At 42.1% G+C, this 17317-nt stretch overlaps 1 protein-coding gene across 1 annotated transcript in view; it reads right to left on the bottom strand.

The window, feature by feature from the left end:
- KNTC1 (kinetochore associated 1) overlaps nucleotides 1–17317 on the bottom strand; it is a 521537-nt gene that overhangs the window by 417686 nt on the left and 86534 nt on the right. The window contains exons 7-16 of the mRNA XM_073627545.1: nucleotides 13204–13238; nucleotides 13005–13115; nucleotides 12061–12154; nucleotides 11892–11944; nucleotides 10363–10475; nucleotides 10211–10265; nucleotides 5050–5148; nucleotides 4716–4759; nucleotides 4565–4630; nucleotides 4414–4489 (exon numbers count right to left, since the gene is read on the bottom strand). Of these exons, the coding sequence (XP_073483646.1) occupies nucleotides 4414–4489; nucleotides 4565–4630; nucleotides 4716–4759; nucleotides 5050–5148; nucleotides 10211–10265; nucleotides 10363–10475; nucleotides 11892–11944; nucleotides 12061–12154; nucleotides 13005–13115; nucleotides 13204–13238 (746 nt within the window). The remainder of the gene's footprint in view (nucleotides 1–4413; nucleotides 4490–4564; nucleotides 4631–4715; nucleotides 4760–5049; nucleotides 5149–10210; nucleotides 10266–10362; nucleotides 10476–11891; nucleotides 11945–12060; nucleotides 12155–13004; nucleotides 13116–13203; nucleotides 13239–17317) is intronic.

Consider the following 17317-nt stretch of genomic DNA (forward strand, 5'->3'; position numbering starts at 1 on the left):
GAGGAGGCTTTAGTGAACCCAAACACTCAGTTAAGGGTACATAAATGTGGAGTGGATCATTCAGCAAGAAATTGCACCATCAACAGCTGGAACAGCTGATTTTCCCACATTTGACACCTCAGAAGAGGAGTCATCAGCCTCACCACAGTCCCCTGAGGGAATTAGTCTTCTCCTGCCCCTAGTTCCTCAGTTTGAGGGTCCTGGGTAATGGAAGAGAACCTGTCACATGTTGACCCACACTGGGATGCGATTAAAGTCGCTAAACTTTTTTTTTTATCATAAAAAAAACAGGGTCTGCAGTGTTAAAAACAATGCAGACATTTCATGGACCTGATGCTCACTCTGGCCAGCCACCCACTCTCAGAGGAGGATGCCATTTGTAGAGATGAGTGGGCTTTCCAGAGATTGAGGGAGACCCTTTTAGCTCTTTTTTGGGGGTGTTTCAACCCCCACTTCTGACCATAGCCCGATGCACAAAGCATGTCAGGAGATTGTGACCGGCTCTCTATGGAGCCGGTTCACACATCTCCGAAGCGAATTGCACAGGAGTCCTGTGCGTCTTCTGGTCCATTTTAGGTCCGAATTCAGCCAAAAATTCAGACTGAAATGGGACCTGAAACGGTAAACAGGGACACACCAGACACCTGCTGTGAGCCTGTCAGAGAAGGACTTCTTCTACCATTACTCGCCATGCTCCTGCGCGCATGCGCAGTGGATTGACGTTTCGGCGCACACACGTGCGCAGCCCGATGGTGCGGCGTGTGCACAACAGTCCCCATGTGCGTGCAGTTGCTTGCAAGTGCGCACGGTAGCGCACGCTGTGGTGGGGCTGTTTCAGACAGCTCTGGTGCATAGACGGGTTGCTGGTTTGTTCGTCAGCTTCCTGTTTGCCATATCTGATTGCCTGCCTTCACCCGGATTGTTCCTGACTACGCTGCTGCTCTCCTCGATCTGACCCCTGGCTTGCTTTAACGGACTTTGCTTGATCTGCCTACCAGTGTTTGACCCTCTGCCTGCCTAACGGACTTTGCTTGATCTGCCTACTAGTGTTTGACCCTCGGCCTGCCTAACGGACTTTGCTTATTTGCCTTACCTTGATTTGACCTCTGGCCTGTTTCACGGACTTGTTTACTTGTCATTGCACCTGATCCTTCTGTCCTGCATTGGACCCTCAGCCAGTTCCTGAAGCTCAGCTATCCTTCATACAGCTTCTCAGATTCTTCAAGGAACTCTCACCTGCTGGTGGCCCGTGCCTCCGCTTGCCACCTGTTCCCAGTATCACCTTCGGGGGACAGGGTGCGCAAGGTCACAAGGGCGAGCCGCTCTCGGCATCTCAGCCTCAGTAAGTACTATCCGTGACAGAGCCGCTGTGTGCAGCAGTGTAAACCCAGCCTAAAGGAACACTTTTTAATCAGAGTATAGCATCAAGTCAATTAAACTCCTGGGATATTGATCTGGTCAGTTAAAGGAGTTGTAAAGGCAGAAGGATTTTTTTTTTAATGCATTCTATGCATTAAGACAAAAACCTTCTGTGTGTAGCAGCCACCCTAGCACCCCCCTAAATACTTTCCTGAGCCCCATCTCACTCCAGCGATGTCCACAAATGTCTAAGCCATTCGGGACTCTCTTCCTGATTGCCTGAGACATGGCATCGGCGCCTCTGGCTTCAGTGCTTGTCAAAGTCAGTCAGCCAATCAGGGCAGAGAGGGGCCGGGCTCCATGTCTGAATGGACACACGGAGCTGTGACTTGGCTCCAGTGCACCCATAGGATGCTGCTGACTGTGGGGGCACTCGATAGGAGGGTGGGGCCAGGAGGAGCAAAGAGAGACCCGAGAAGAGGAGGATCCTGGCTGCTCTGTGCAAAACCAACTGCACAGAGGAGGCAAGTATAACATGTTTGTTTGCCTTTAAAAAAAAAAAAAAAAATGAGACTTAATCACTTTAAGTAGAAGGGGGGGTTGTTAATTAGTTTCAGCTGTGGAGGAGTTAATGAAATTAACAACAGGTGCACTAGATGGGCAACAATGAGACAACCTTCAAAAACAGGAATGGTTTTAAAGGTGGAGGCCACTGACATTTTTTTTTCCCTACTCATCTTTTCTGCTATTTTTCACTGTCTCAAGAGCATGAAGGAGATTCCAGGAGACAGGCAGTTATTCTAGGTGAGCTGGACAGGGCCGTAGAAAGTCCTTAACCCATCAGCAGGACCGGTATCTGCTCCTTTGTGCAAGGAGGAACAGGATGAGCACTGCCAGGGCCCTAAAAAATTACCTCCAGCAGGCCAATGGTGTGAATGTCTCTGACCAAACAACCAGAAAAAGACTTCATGAGGGTGGCCTGAGGGCCCGACGTCCTCTAATGGGCTCTGCGATCACTGCCCGGCACCATGGAGCTCAATTGGTATTTGCCATTAAACACCAGAATTGGCAGGTCCGCCACAATTGGCAGACTTATAAAGAATGCAACAAGAAATGTAAGGGTGCAATAAGGACGGCTAAGATAGAACATGAAAGACACATAGCGGAGGAGAGCAAACAAAATCCCAAGAAATTCTTTAAGATGTAAACAGTAAAAAAGGGAGGACAGACCATATTGGCATCATAAAGAATGAGGAAGGACATCTGGTTACAAAGGATGGGGAGATGGCAAAGGTATTTAATTTATTCTTCTCCTCATTCTTCATGAGGGAATCGGGGGGGCTTCAGTAACCAAAACTGCAGTGTTTATCCTCAGGACACATCACAGGAAGCAGCTCCATGGTTAACAGAGGACAGAATTAAAATTAGACTTGGGAAACTTAACTTTAATAAATCACTGGGACCAGATGGCTTGCACCCGAGGGTACTTAGGAAACTCAGTCAAGTGATTGCCAGACCGTTGTTCCTAATTTTTACAGACAGTCTACTGACTGGAATGGTACCAGCTGATTGGAGAAAAGCCAATGTAGCACCAATATTTAAAAAGGGCCCAAAATACATCCCTGGGAATTACAGACCAGTTAGCCCAACATCAATTGTATGTAAACTCTTGGAGGGGATGGTAAGGGACTATATACAAGATTTTAGTAACGAGAACGGTATCATTAGCCGTAATCAGCATGGATCCACAAAGAATCGTTCTTGCCAAACCAATCTACTAACCTTCTATGAGGTGGCAAGTTGCCAGCTAGATAAAGGAAGGCCCGTAGACGTGGTGTATCTGGATTTTGCAAAAGCATTTCACACAGTTCCCCATAAACATTTACTGTACAAAATAAGGTCCATTTGCATGGACCATACAGCGAGTACATGGATTGAAAACTTGCTACAAGGGCCAGTTCAGAGGGTGGTGATAAATGGGGAGTACTCGGAATGATCAGGGGTGGGTAGTGGGGTCCCCCAGGGTTCTGTGCTGGGACCAATCCTATTTAATTTGTTCATAAACGACCTGGAGGATGGGGTAAACAGTTCAATCTCTGCATTTGCAGACGATACTAAGCTAAGCAGGGCAATAACTTCTCCGCAGGATGTGGAAATCTTGCAAAAAGATCTGAACAAATTAATGGGGTGGGCAACTACATGGCAAATGAGATTCACTGTAGAAAAATGTAAAATAATGCATTTATGTGGCAAAAATATGAATACAATCTATACACTGGGGGGAGAACCTCTGGGGGAATCTAGGATAGAAAACGACCTGGGGGTCCTAGTAGATGATCGGCTCAGCAATGGCATGCAATGCCAAGCTGCTGCTAACAAAGCAAACAGAATATTGGCATGCACTAAAAAGGGGATCAACTCCAAAATATAAAATGATAATTCTCCCGCTCTACAAGACTCTGGTCCGGCTGCCCCTATAGTATGCTGTCCAGTTCTGGGCACCAGTACTCAGGAAGGATGTACTGGAAATGGAGCGAGTACAAAGAAGGGTAACAAAGCTAATAAAGGGTCTAGAGGATATTAGTTATGAGGAAAGGTTGTGAGCGCTGAACTTATTCTCTCTGGAGAAGAGACACTTGAGAGGGGATATGATTTCAATACACAAATACCGTACTGGTGACCCCACAATAGGAATAAAACTTTTTCGCAAAAGAGAGTTTAACAAGACTCGTGGCCACTCATTAAAATTAGAAGAAAAGAGGTTTAACCTTAAACTACGTAGAGGGTTCTTTACTGTAAGAGTGGCAAGGATGTGGAATACCCTTCCACAGGCGGTGGTCTCAGCAGGGGGCATCGATAGTTTCAAGAGACTATTAGAAAAGCACCTGAATGACCGCAACATACAGGGATATACAATGTAATACTGACATGTAATCACATACATAGGTTGGACTTGATGGACTTGTGTCTTTTTTCAACCTCACCTACTATGTAACTATATCAATATATTGATTTCAAACATTGTATAAGATGAAGGAATTACTGAGATTATACCTCAACATCCAGTCCAAACTGTATTGCAAACTTCTCTGCTTCCTCAAATTTAAGTTTGTGAAGTAATCGACTTAACCTGGTAAAAAGGAATGAACAGATGAGTAGAGACGATCCATAACACCTCTGTAATCATGTAATTTACATAAAATACCTGTTTTCTGGTAAAGCTTCTGTTAGACATCTCAGTGCAAGCACGCTGACCAGGCCCCCAGATGACCTAAATATGCAATAAAGAATAGTCTTAAAAAAATAAATAAAAAAAAACACATATCTAGTTATTTACTTGGATGGAAAAAACATACCCCTCGTGGTCATCATATATTCCTTCTAGAAGATATATTGTATCCTATTAGAGATAGAAGCATTTAGTTTCAGATATGTAAACATTTTCAGCAAAATAATGATCATCCTCTTCCAAGGGAGCAAAAATTCATCTCTCGCCATTTTAAAGCAAACAAGTAGGTATGTAAATGCAGAATGACAGGCACTAAATTCAAAGCCAATTCACTTATGCGTGGAAGTGAGCTCTTCCATCTTTTCATAGATTGGAGCGAGCCCCAGGCAGGTAATTTTCACCTCCACAACATTTAAAACATTCACGTTTCAAGAGAAAAGTATATACATTATTAAACTCACCATTGTGATGCCAATTTGAACAAGACTGGAAACAGCGGATACTTCAATAGAATACAAATGGTGCATTGTGGGCAAGGAATAAACCGCCAGGTTTCTCATCTGTGCAAAAAAAAAAACAAAAAAAAAATGTAGGGAAGTCAAGTGGATGGGCAGAGATGGCGGCATATCCTCAACCATGAGGAGGAGGAGCAGAACTGGCTACATCGGGCGGTAATACACCATTTTTTACATCTACCCCCAGATATACAGTAGGTGGGACATATCCCCTAAGGGACCATTTAGAGGGGCACTAACATTTTTATCACACCAGTTGCCTTTTAACCACAGACCTGGTCGCTGGGTTTGAGCCGCTTAAGAATTATGTGAGTTAGCAGCAATGTACATTTGGTCTACTCTTTAAGGATAGCTGGTTACATATTGTATCTGCTGTATGCTTGTCCCTGGGGTAGACATTTAATAGTATGCCCTATAGGGCAAACTTATTATACAATCACGAACGCAAAAAAAAAAAGAAAGAAGGATTTGCTTTTTTTTATATCCCAGGACATGTTATTGATATCATTTATTAGGTACCTTTGATTGTGAGATCTGATACAGGGGGGGGAGGGGCTGATGTAGGAGGGTGAAGGGGGGAAGAGGAGGGAATTACTGTGGGAGGGTAAAGGGAAACCGAGGTAGACAATGCTGTGAGGGGCGTGTGCTGTGAATGGGGTCAGAGGACACTACTGTTGTGGGGAGGCTGTTGATGTGAATGGGAGTTGAGGACATGGAATGAATGAAGGAGGGGTGTGAATGGGGGTTGGGAACACTATTGTGAAGAGGGTGAACTATGATGTGAAGTGTGGGACTATGTTGGAAATGTGATATTTAGGGGGAACTGAGGACACTGATGTAGGAATGGAATTGAGATATAAGAGGAGGGGGGGGGCTGTGATGTAAAGGATCTCAGTCATCATATAAACAAGTGACTCGGACCTCTGCTGTAAGATATTTTTCTGACCGCACGTCTGAATTTTAATTCAATACCCTTGCTTTATGTGTATGTTTAGACCTGAAGGTTAAAAACACAGCTTTGATGTAGGTTGTGATAAAATGCTATTCTGGTAACTAATCTGAAAATTAGAAGAGTTCCCACCCCCCCCCCCCCCCCCAAAAAAAAACAAAAAGTCAGCAGCTACAAATACTGTAGCTGCTGGGTTTTAATAAGGATATTTACCTGTCCAGGGATCCAGTGATGTGCTCACCATTCTTCAATTGGCTTTGGGTGTAGGTTCCGGCATCTTAAGTAAGGTAAACAGGAAGTGAAGCCCTGTGGGTTGACAGCCAGTTTCCTTCTGTGCATGCCCAAGCCATGCTGCGCCTTGTGAATGGTCCTGTAGTCTTCTAGGACCTGTGATGTGTCCCAGAAAACTGCGGGGGGGAAGGAGGGAGGGGGGCGAACTTCTAGCTCAGATCGCTGTGGCGATATGTGCTGTAAGTGGGAGCAGGTACCTGTCAAAACCAGGTACCCGCTGCCCCCCCCCCCCCAAAAAAGTGCCAAATGTGGTAGTGGAGGGGGGGGTGCAAACAAGTGGAACTTCACCCAAAAGGTTTAAATTTTAGCATTTCATGACATTTATATAATGGTTCCTTGTTGTATGTAGTGGCTCCCCACTAGTGTGGTCTATACGATCACTGTGGTGCAAGTGCTGCAGTCCTGACAGACATCTAGCCCATCTTGGGGAGGACTAATGCATCTTTGGTTTTAAGATTGGCTGATATATACTGCATGTGTTAACATCATTTTTTTTTTTAAAGATATTTTTATTAATTTTACAAATCAGTTGTACAAAACAAGCACAACAAACATCCACTTAATATGCTCGGTCAGTCATTGGTAAACAGTAATAACATGTAGCTCATATAAACAGAGACAGACATTGGTACATCTGCTAATATTAGCACGCAACTACCCACACAAGCAATTCGTCTGTATATAACGGTACCAATAGTTTGCATAAATTATATGCTATCCCGGCGCGACCTGTAAATGCCCCAACTACATATCCTACAAGGTGAGGGTCAAAGGGCTAGCAAGCCATCTACCCCAAATTTTATGGAATGTTTTTGTCCGTTTCCTTAGTTCGAAAGTAAGTTTATACAGTGGTATCACATCATTGATTAATTTTAGCCATAGGGATTTCAAGGGTGTTGATACACCCTTCCATGACATCAGGATGGTCTTTCTAACGTAAAAGTAGAGGATTCGTAGTAATCTTTTGACCTGTGTTGGTAGTTGTAAATCTCCAAAGATCCCCAACAGGCCATTTTTTGGGTGGATGATATTGGGGAGGCCTAAAGCAGAGGAAATGAAGGAGCCTACTTCCACCCAGAAGTCCTGAACCACTGGACAGGTCCAGAAGCAGTGCATAAAATCAGCACTCCCTCCACAACCACGAAAGCATTCAGCGGAGGTCTTCAGCCCCATTTTGTGTAGTCTGGCCGGGGTAAGATGAGAATGGTGAAAAAATTTAATCTGTATAACTCTATCTCTAGATGAAATGACCGTGGCTTTATATGTGTCTCTGAATTCAGTCCAGTCTTCCTCAGTAAATGAGATGTCCATGGATGTCCATTTTTCCTGCGCTTTACTAAATCGGGGGTTAACGTCCGTCATTAGGGCCGCATAATAGGTAGAAATAAGCTTATTAGGGTCTGGTTGTCTTAGTAGTCTCTCTAGTGGGGGCAAATTAATGGGATTCTTTAAGGAGCCAAACTGAGCTCGTATAGCATGCCTAAGTTGATAATAGTGGAACAAATAAGAGCGTGGTAGGCCAAAGTCTAAGCTCAGTTGTTGAAAAGTTTTAAACCCTTGGGCATCATACAAATGACATAAGTATTTTATTCCCTTAGAGTGCCATCGCTGAGTGTCGGGCAATGAGTGTAGTTCCTGCAAAGTAGGGTTGAACCACAGGGGATTATTTGGGGATGTGGACCAGGAATATTTAGAGATTTTTGTAATGATATATCGAAAAAGTAAAAGAGAAGTTGCTAGCATAGAGGTGCCTGGTCGACTTGGAACCCTACCTCTATAAACAATGTTATGTAGGGTTTCCATGGAAGACACAATGGCTCCCTCAGTGGTAGTACATGCATTTGCCGGGACCGGACATAGCCAATCATGCACATGCACTAACTGTGATGCTAAGTAATAAAGAAAAAAATTTGGAAACGCCAACCCCGCCATATGTGATGGCAGCCTTAACGTCTCCAGTGCCACCCTGGGGGTCCCCCCACTCCACAGGAACGTTGTACAAATCGTATCTATCCTTTTAAAAATAGATCTGGGGATTTTGCAAGGGGAGTTAGCCAGCACGTATAGCAGTTTCGGTAAGTAGATCATTTTAAGCAGACTTGCTCTTCCCATAAGATCTAGGGGCAAGTCCATCCACTGCTTAATTTGTTCCTGTAGTCTATTCAGTATGGGGTCTAAGTTATTAGTAATGTAGGTGGATAAAGGCGATTGTACCAATACCCCAAGGTATCGAAAGGAAGTTACTACCTGTAAGTTGGAGTGCGGGTGGATCTGGGAGATTGCTGCTGAATCCAAAGGGAACAGGCTGGATTTGTCCCAGTTCACCCGGAATCCAGAGAAATCTCCAAACCTATTAATCTCGGCCAACAGCGACCGAAGTGATGTATTAGTATCTGCCAGATACACCAAAGTGTCGTCTGCATACAATGAAATACATTCCTCAATAGTAGCAATAGGCAGGCCTTTGATGGAAGGGGATGTACGAATTCGAGCCGCCAGCGGTTCCATAGCCAAGGCGAACAGAAGCGGGGATAAAGGACATCCCTGCCTCGTGCCCCTTGTAATGGAGAATGATTTAGTGATTGAGGAATTAACGCGCACTCGGGCTTGGGATGTGTAAAGTAGTCTAATCCATGCCACCATGCGAGGACCGAAACCATACACCCGCAGCACACGAAAGAGATATGGCCATTCCACACTATCAAATGCTTTACATGTGTCCAAAGACACAATGGCACGGGTACGTGAACACTCATGAGGGTATTGCAGGTTGTGGAATAGTCTGCGGATATTCATTCTTGTGGACCGTCCAGGTATAAAACCCCCTTGGTCACTATTGACCAGGGACGTAACTACAGTATTTAAGCGGTTTGCAAGCACTTTTGCTAGGATCTTAACATCCACATTTATGAGGGATATTGGGCGGTATGATTCACATTTAAGTGGATCTTTGCAGGGTTTCAGCAGGAGCACGATCAAGGCTTCTCGCATGGTGGGGGGAAGGATACCAGCCTCCAAGGCCTTATTATGTGTTAACATCATTACATAACTAATTGCAAGGTATTATAAATGAATATGTAAAACTGCTATATATGGATATTTGGTGAATTGATTGTAGACACTGTACACCCATGCCCCTGAGGAAGATATTGTTCGCAAATGCGTTGGGTCTGTCCCGGGCATGGGATACATACAAAGACATCAAGCATAAAAATGCTTTTGTGATCCCTTCCGGGTTACATCTGGGTATTAAAAATATTATGTCACTCACCATGTTGTTTTTGTTGTATTTTATGATGTTGTAATAAAATTATAGGTTTTATGAAATAATATTGAAGACGTTTGCCTGTGGAAATGGTTTTGGTGTTTATAATCAGCAGAAAAATGGCATCTGCTCCATGTTCTGAAGTTAGAAAAGTTGGGCAAGCATATTGCTTGCACAAGTCTTTGTTAGCGGGGACTTACTTCCAACAGCTTTTCTCCCCCCACCCCACCCCCCCCCCCCACCCCCTGCAGTCTTCTGGGACATGTCACAGATCCCAGAAAACTGCAGGACCATTTGCAAAGTGCAGCGTGGCAGCATAGCCACTACCCACAGTTAGCATGCCAGTGCCAGAAACACAAAGGCTAGTAAACAAATAGCCTGGGTGAGGATGGTGCTGGACTCCAGGACAGGTAAGTGTCCTTTTAATAAAAGTCAGCAGGTACAGGATTTGGAATTCATTTTTTGATGTGGGTAGTTTCATGGACACTATAGAAACCATTGAAAATATTAAATAGCCAAATTCTGGGTAATAGATGTCAAACCTGTGGCAAAATGCAATAAAAAGCCATCTAAATCTACTTCATGTAAAATTTAGCACTTACCTGTTTATCATTTGGAAATGTTAAAACTATAAGCTTAAGGTTAGTGTCAGTTCGTCTGCAAAAAGAAATAACACATGTTCTATAGTAGTTTTGCATTTCACACAACAAAAATTAATTACCGGTAAATCAGTTTAAATAAGTTTTGAAAATACCGTGTAACTGAAGATGAATCTCCTTCTGTTGTTAAAAGAAAGTCCGATATGTGAAAGGAAGGCCAATCCCATATTAAAACCAGAGTATACACATCCCATACACTCAGAATGCCCTAAAAGTGAAATATGTATTACAACTTGCTGAAACCGAGTTTGTTCTATAAACACAAGGTAAAGTGGACTCCCACATAAACATTTTTCTTATTAAGAAATATGTAATCTTAATTTTAATATTTTATTATAAATAATAAAAAAACAAACACAAAATAAATCGAAAAATAGGCAAATCATATTTTGCATTGTTGGTTTTAAATATAAAAAAAGGAAGCTAAAGTTCCACCTGCTGTTTTCACCTATTTTGCTCCATTGTTGGAAAAAAAATCTCCGAGCTGTTATTTTCAGAGAGGGAACTCCTGTTTATTCCCTAGCAATTATTTTTAACTGGCTGATATGAAAGACTAGCCAGGTGGTTTAAATAAACAAAACATGACATAAAATGCTAAAAAAATAAAAAAAATGAATCTTTGCAAAAACATGGTAATCTATACCTTCATTAAAAAAAAATTCTTACATACCAAAAACAATATAATCTCAAAATGTTCCTTTAAATAAAAAAAACCCAGAATGCGTCAAAACGAATGAGTACTAAATATGCCCTACATTAATATTACACTAAAATACCTCAAATTGTATGTAAATACATTAAAAACCATGGGTTCACACTATTTTGTGTGTGTTACAGCAAGCATGGTAATGTACACACACATGGGTCTGAATGAGTTTATATAGTTTTTCTTTCCTACTAAACTGCAGCACATAGATGTAAAACAGTCACATATGACATAATGGGATTTTAACTTGAAATGCATTTGCATGCAGTAAAATACATGGGGTTTGGTGCATGAAAATGAACAAGTGTCAATAGACACTCAATTCAAGGAACGACTACAAGCACTAAATTTATTCTTGCTGGAGAAGAGACGATTCAAAGGGGACATGATAGAGATTTCCAAATACCTCAATGGTGATCCCAGCATAGGAAATAAACTATTCAGTCTCAAGGAGTGCAAGGGGACACGGGACCACACAATGAGATTGGAGAAGTGGTTTAACCTTAAACTGCGCAGAGAGATTTCCACATTCAGGGCAATAAGGCTGTGGAACTCTTCCACAATTGGTGGTGGCAGTGGGGAGTATGGATATTTTTAAAAGACTCTTGGATGTGCATCTTAATGAACACAATAATATGGCAAATAATTATAGACACTGACACATGTACACCTACACAGGTTGAACTGGATGGACTGTTGTCTTTATTCAACCTTACCTACTATGTAACTATGCATGTGCTGCAGTTTAGTGTTAAAAGTGAAAGATATGCACTCATTCACACAGATGTATCTGCTATAGACTGTGCATACAGGGCAATAAATGACACCATGAAACTACATATTTAATGCACATCTTGTGCAGGCGTAGCTTGGAATGTTTACTATAGCTTTAATATAATTATTAGAGTGCCCACTTACATGCTCATCCAGAATAAACAACAGGTTGTCCAAAATCTGTAGTTTCTTTGCACCTTAGCATTAAAGGAATATAAACATCAAAACAATGCAACTCTATGGTGGCTTTAATATTTAAACAAAAAACTAAATATTAATTAGTAATACTGGCAATTAGTGAGTGTAATTTTACCTTGGATCATACTACAATCAGCAAGAGTTTGGACAGCAAGGTGTTTTTTCACAGGATCCATTTTCCACTTTGAGAGAGCATAATCACCTCTTCCCTGGTGTGAACCCAAACAAAAGCGACATTAACCCATACTTTTTTTCACATTACATTTTCTATAAAGCAGTTGTCGGGATTGCATGAGGGAACAGTACCTAACATGAGGCAATGATCGGTCTTTACTGCAATTTTCATCAAAAGCATAACACCAGCAATTCTGAGTTCATTCCTTGTAACTTTAACACTGTCTTATTATATAAAAAAAAAAACCTGAAGGATAAGTTTATTTTTTTTAATCCAGTGCTGTTAGCACATAACAGGACATGTATTCACTCTAATTAAGCAACCTGGGTTCCCAAACCCCAGCATTTTCTGGTATGTACACATTGCTAACTTAAAAAAAAAAAAAAAATTAAAAAAACCACACACACACACACACAAAACTAACACCAACTCCTGCTCGGCCTTACTATATGTAAGAAGCTGACATACCAGTGAGGAGTCAATAGCGGCTATAAAACCAGAAAGCTAGGTCAAGATGTGCGTACCAAGGAAAAAAGAAACAGGCAGCACTGGATTAGGTACTTTTTTCACTTTTTTTCTGCTTTGCCTTATGTATATATCACATTGAAAATGATATGGCGTGAACAAGCAACAAAACCGCAGAATATATGAAAAATAAATGTAGGGGAGACAACAATACACTCGTAGGAAGACATGGTGGCGAAAGAATAAAAACAGGAGAATGAAACCATTTAAAGGAGAGACAAGACGACAAAAGTACAAACAATTTAGAGAAACGAAAAATCTCCAGAACGAGGAAAGAAACTGTTACCGGGGGTGAGCTAGGAAAGGAAATCAGTTTCTGATGTTAAAGGATTTGTACAGAGTGTTACAAACTTGCTTACCCCAACAATTAGTTGAGTATCACTTGTCAAATCCCCAATCACTAAATTCAAACAACTTTCAGTGTGATACTTTTCTGTAGATGTAAAACAAGTCTTGAGCCTCCCTTCCAACTGTTGAATGAATACGCATGACAGTAAATACAGACCTTAACAGAAAGATTATTACAATTGCTGAGCCATGTCAGAAAAAAATAATGACCTCCTTTGCAGAACTGAAGTCCATCTTCTCCACAGCTGTAAAAAAGAAATTTGTTTAGCCGATTCAATGTTTTTTTTTTTTTTTACCAAAAATACGAAAGTGTGTAAATCAGCAAGTTGACTGTCATAAGGAGGACAACAGTAGCATATTTGACCCATCAAGTTTCATTAAATTATATCATGTTTTGGGGGTTTTAAGTAATCTTCAGGCTTAAAATTATTTTTTTAAACGTGCAAAAAAACTGCAAAAATGTCTCTGGCAGGGAATAGGTTGATACCGCTTCAAACATGCAGCTTGTAGATTTAAAAAGGGAAAAAAATTGATTTTTTACTTTATTAAAGTGGTATAAAACCAAAAAATCTAACATATAGCAGTTTACCAAAACTTAGCTGTGATAGCTGCATTCGTTTTTTTTTTCCCCATTTGGTTTTCTTTTTTTTCTCGTTTATTTGAACCTGTTCAGTGACACACATCCGGTCTTAGGGTGGTTCCTCCATCTACGAAGGAGCAAAGGAGTCACCCTTGGACAGGAGCACTATACAGAGAGGGTAGTATTAAATGGGCTTGTAGGTTTAGATGAACTTTACATAAGCGACTAAAGTCCAACTCCAGTTAACAATTTTTAGCAGTTGCAGCAAGTTTTAAATGGTTTGCAACAACCCTCTGCCTGCCACTTTTGCTGCACAGCTTGGTCTGTTAGAGGAAGTAGAATAATAAACAGCCCCATGTTTAAGTGCAGTTGCAGGGTAGGGAATGTCTTGGCTGCATATGAATGGCAGTACGCAGTGACAACTTTCTGGCAAGATAGCTCAGATGGGTTCTAACTAGGATGTGAACATGCCTGCGCTCATCTCTACTTAGGACGAAAAAAAGGCCCAAGGTCTTAAAACCGCCTCTTTGCATTGAACAAAATAAAAAAATTCTCTACAGGACAGCCCCTAACTCAACCTCCCTTTGCAGAGTTGATGGCAAAGAAGGTGGTCAATTGTGGATGAGTGTGGACCGAGGAATATCTCCGATAAGTTTAAAAGGCAGTTTTGAGGAGCCTACAGAATCAGCTTAAGATCCCAATGAATCCCTGATGGAAACACAGTGAGAATTGTGAGGGCAATACCTTGTACAAAGGTTTCCCTAGAGAATAAAGGGCAAGCCTTTTTGAAACAGATTCACTAGAGCTGAAAGCTGACCTTTGAGAGTACTTAACCCTTTTACTGCCAGGTACGTACGTCGTATGGACCTACAAAAGGTGCCCGCAGGTGACCAGGTCCATATGGCCCTCATTTTTCCCTCTTCTATAAGCTCATGGTCACAATGACCATAAATTTATAGCAGAATTGTTCAGCAGACTCTGCTGAACAATTCTATAACTCTGATCAGCGGATTACAACCAGCTGATCAGAGTTAATAACCTCAAATGTGACCCCCCCACCCATGCCGCCGCTTCCCTGCCCTCTGCTTCTCCACCTCCCACCGCTCTCTTACACCTAAAACTACCCCCCCACTCTCCTTTACTATCCCCTTCACCCCCCCCTTCTCCACCCCCCCCCCCCAGCACTGAATACCCCGCCCCACCCCTCTACACGATCCGACCCCCGCAAACCGGATCCCCGCAGCTATACCCTCATCCCTCCTCATCCACTCCCGCCGGCTTCAGGTACTGCATGGAGCTTGGGGGGGGGGGGTCCAGAGGTGTCCCCCCCGCCAGTCAGATAGCCCCCGTATCCCCCGATCTATCATTGCTCAGAGCAGCATCCCTCCTTCCCTCTCACTGCCTGCAGCTTCTGCCCGCACTGAGCTCTGGTGAGCTGTCACGCTGGGGAGCGGGATGGGAGAGGGGGAGCAGTGCAGGTGGGGCATTTACCAAGCTCCCCCCTGTAGTACAGTGGACATAGGTTGCAATCGCTCCTATATCCACTGACAGCTGATACATAGTAAACTGCGAGCGTTACTATGTATCAGACTGTCATTTTATGAATGATCTATACAGATTCCTTATTCATTCAAGTAAAGTGCTGCAGAGAAAGGGGACTATCTTCAGTCCCTTGGTCTAAAAAAAAAAAAAAAAAAAAAAGAGATATGGGGGTCTGTTTAGATATCTCACCAAAGACCCCCCCCCCCCCAAAAAATAAAAAAATAATAAAAGAAAATGTAAAAACGAACATAGTAAGACCCCCCCAGGTCCACCCGCACTCAGCCTCTCCATGGTGACAGCTCCACTCCACAGCTTCCTCAGCTTTTCCTCCCAGCCAACCCGATCTGTCCTGATTGGCTAGGAGGAGGAGCCGGAAGACAATAGCGAATATTAAATTGTTGGTGGGTTCAGGGTGCAATGCTCTGCACCCGAGTCCAACCTTTTTCAAGCCAATTAGAGCCTCAGGTACTAATCATGTGGATTGGAAAAAAATAACTTCTACAAGCGTACGATTCCGGCACCCTGCAAGGGGGCGCTCCTGGTAAGACCCCTTTCACGTGGAGTGGACTCTGTCATGCAGATTTGCCTGCTTGGTGGGGAATATGTCTGCTGATCCCCACTGAGCAGGCGGATAACAGGTCCGTGTCCGCTCCACTGATGCAGAGCGGACACAGCCCGCTGTTCTCTATGGGGTGGTCCATTTTCCATCAGATATTATTCGATCTGATCTGCTAGATGGGTGGGAAATGGAATCCACATCAGTCTGTTTTTAGCGGACTGAACTGGATCGGATGCAGGCGGGTGTAAACAGATACATCAATTTTTATTAGCCTTTCCATAGAGAACAATGGGTGGTCCAATTGGCCCACCTGAGAATTGGACAGGCAGACCAGATCGGTGTGCTTGTGTGAAATGGGCCTTGTTCACATAGGGCATACACAGCGTACCTTTACAGGGAAGCACAGGTGTTCCATGCATCTCTGTGCAGGCAGTCCCATTGATGTCATTTTGGATGCAGCAACTGCATGAACAGAGCCATTGCTCCCGATTTTACATCCATGTAGGTCCTCATGCATGGCCCTAAGCTCACACTGTCTGCGTTCGTGGTCATGTCCCCACACCCACACGGATGTCAGATTGGGAACACAGTGAAATCCAAAGTATTAAGAATCAAAGAAAGGGAAATGGCGCTGTTCTGTGAATGTTGAAACCATCATGGATGGTAGATGAAGGATATTAAAAAATATTAATAAACTTGATACAGGGGAAACAAACACTGGGGAACATTTTTGGAATTCCTTATTCATAATTTGCCGATTGCCAATTAATTAGTTAATGCGCTTATATATAAATATAAGAAATATATCCGTATTTTTTATTATCACATATATATTGTTCACTGTTTTTTGCTTGATACCAGCATCACACGGCTTGCATTACACAGTTCACATAGCCTCACATCTGTGTTTGGGAATTTGTTTCCTCTGTATCACGTTTATTAATAATTTTTAAAATCCTGTAAGTGAAAAATGGTAACCTCCGGATTTTTAGAGTAAATTGTTTTTATTTACAGTTTTGCGTACCTTCAGTTTTCACCATTTCACAAAATGGTGCAATTTAAAAACATACAAATATTTGTTATTGACTGAACACAGTTTTAACTTTTATATTTACTAGGAATTTAGCAAGAATTGTGTACATTTTGCCATGTATGGATCCACTATTAATGATTTTAGTTTATTTTTAGCGAAACTAATGTTTTGATAAACATTTGGGCAAATATCACGCTGCCTTAAAAATCAGTAGCACCTTCTTTTTATTCTACTGCCCATGTGCTTTCAGAAAATGTATGGTTTGGAGGGTCTTTTACAAATTCTGAAAGCTGTAAGTGAAAAAGGAAAACCTCCAGATTTTCTAGGAAACGTTTGCAAATGTCCGATTTTCACCATTTCTCCAAAAGGCGCCATTTAAAATTTACAAATATTTATTTATAAACGCAATACAGGTTAAGCTTTTATATTTAGTAGGAATTTAGCAGAAATTTGGTAAAATTTGCTGTTTGTATCTGCCAATAATGATTTTAGTGTATTTTTCGCGAAAATATTGCTTTGGTAAACATTTGCGCAAATATCATGGGGCCTTAAAAATCAGTAGCACCTTCTTTTTATTCTACTGGTCCTATTCTTTAATAAAATATATGGT

Source organism: Aquarana catesbeiana, linkage group LG01 (assembly GCF_042186555.1).
Source record: "Aquarana catesbeiana isolate 2022-GZ linkage group LG01, ASM4218655v1, whole genome shotgun sequence".
NCBI classification, from domain to species: Eukaryota; Metazoa; Chordata; class Amphibia; order Anura; family Ranidae; genus Aquarana; species Aquarana catesbeiana.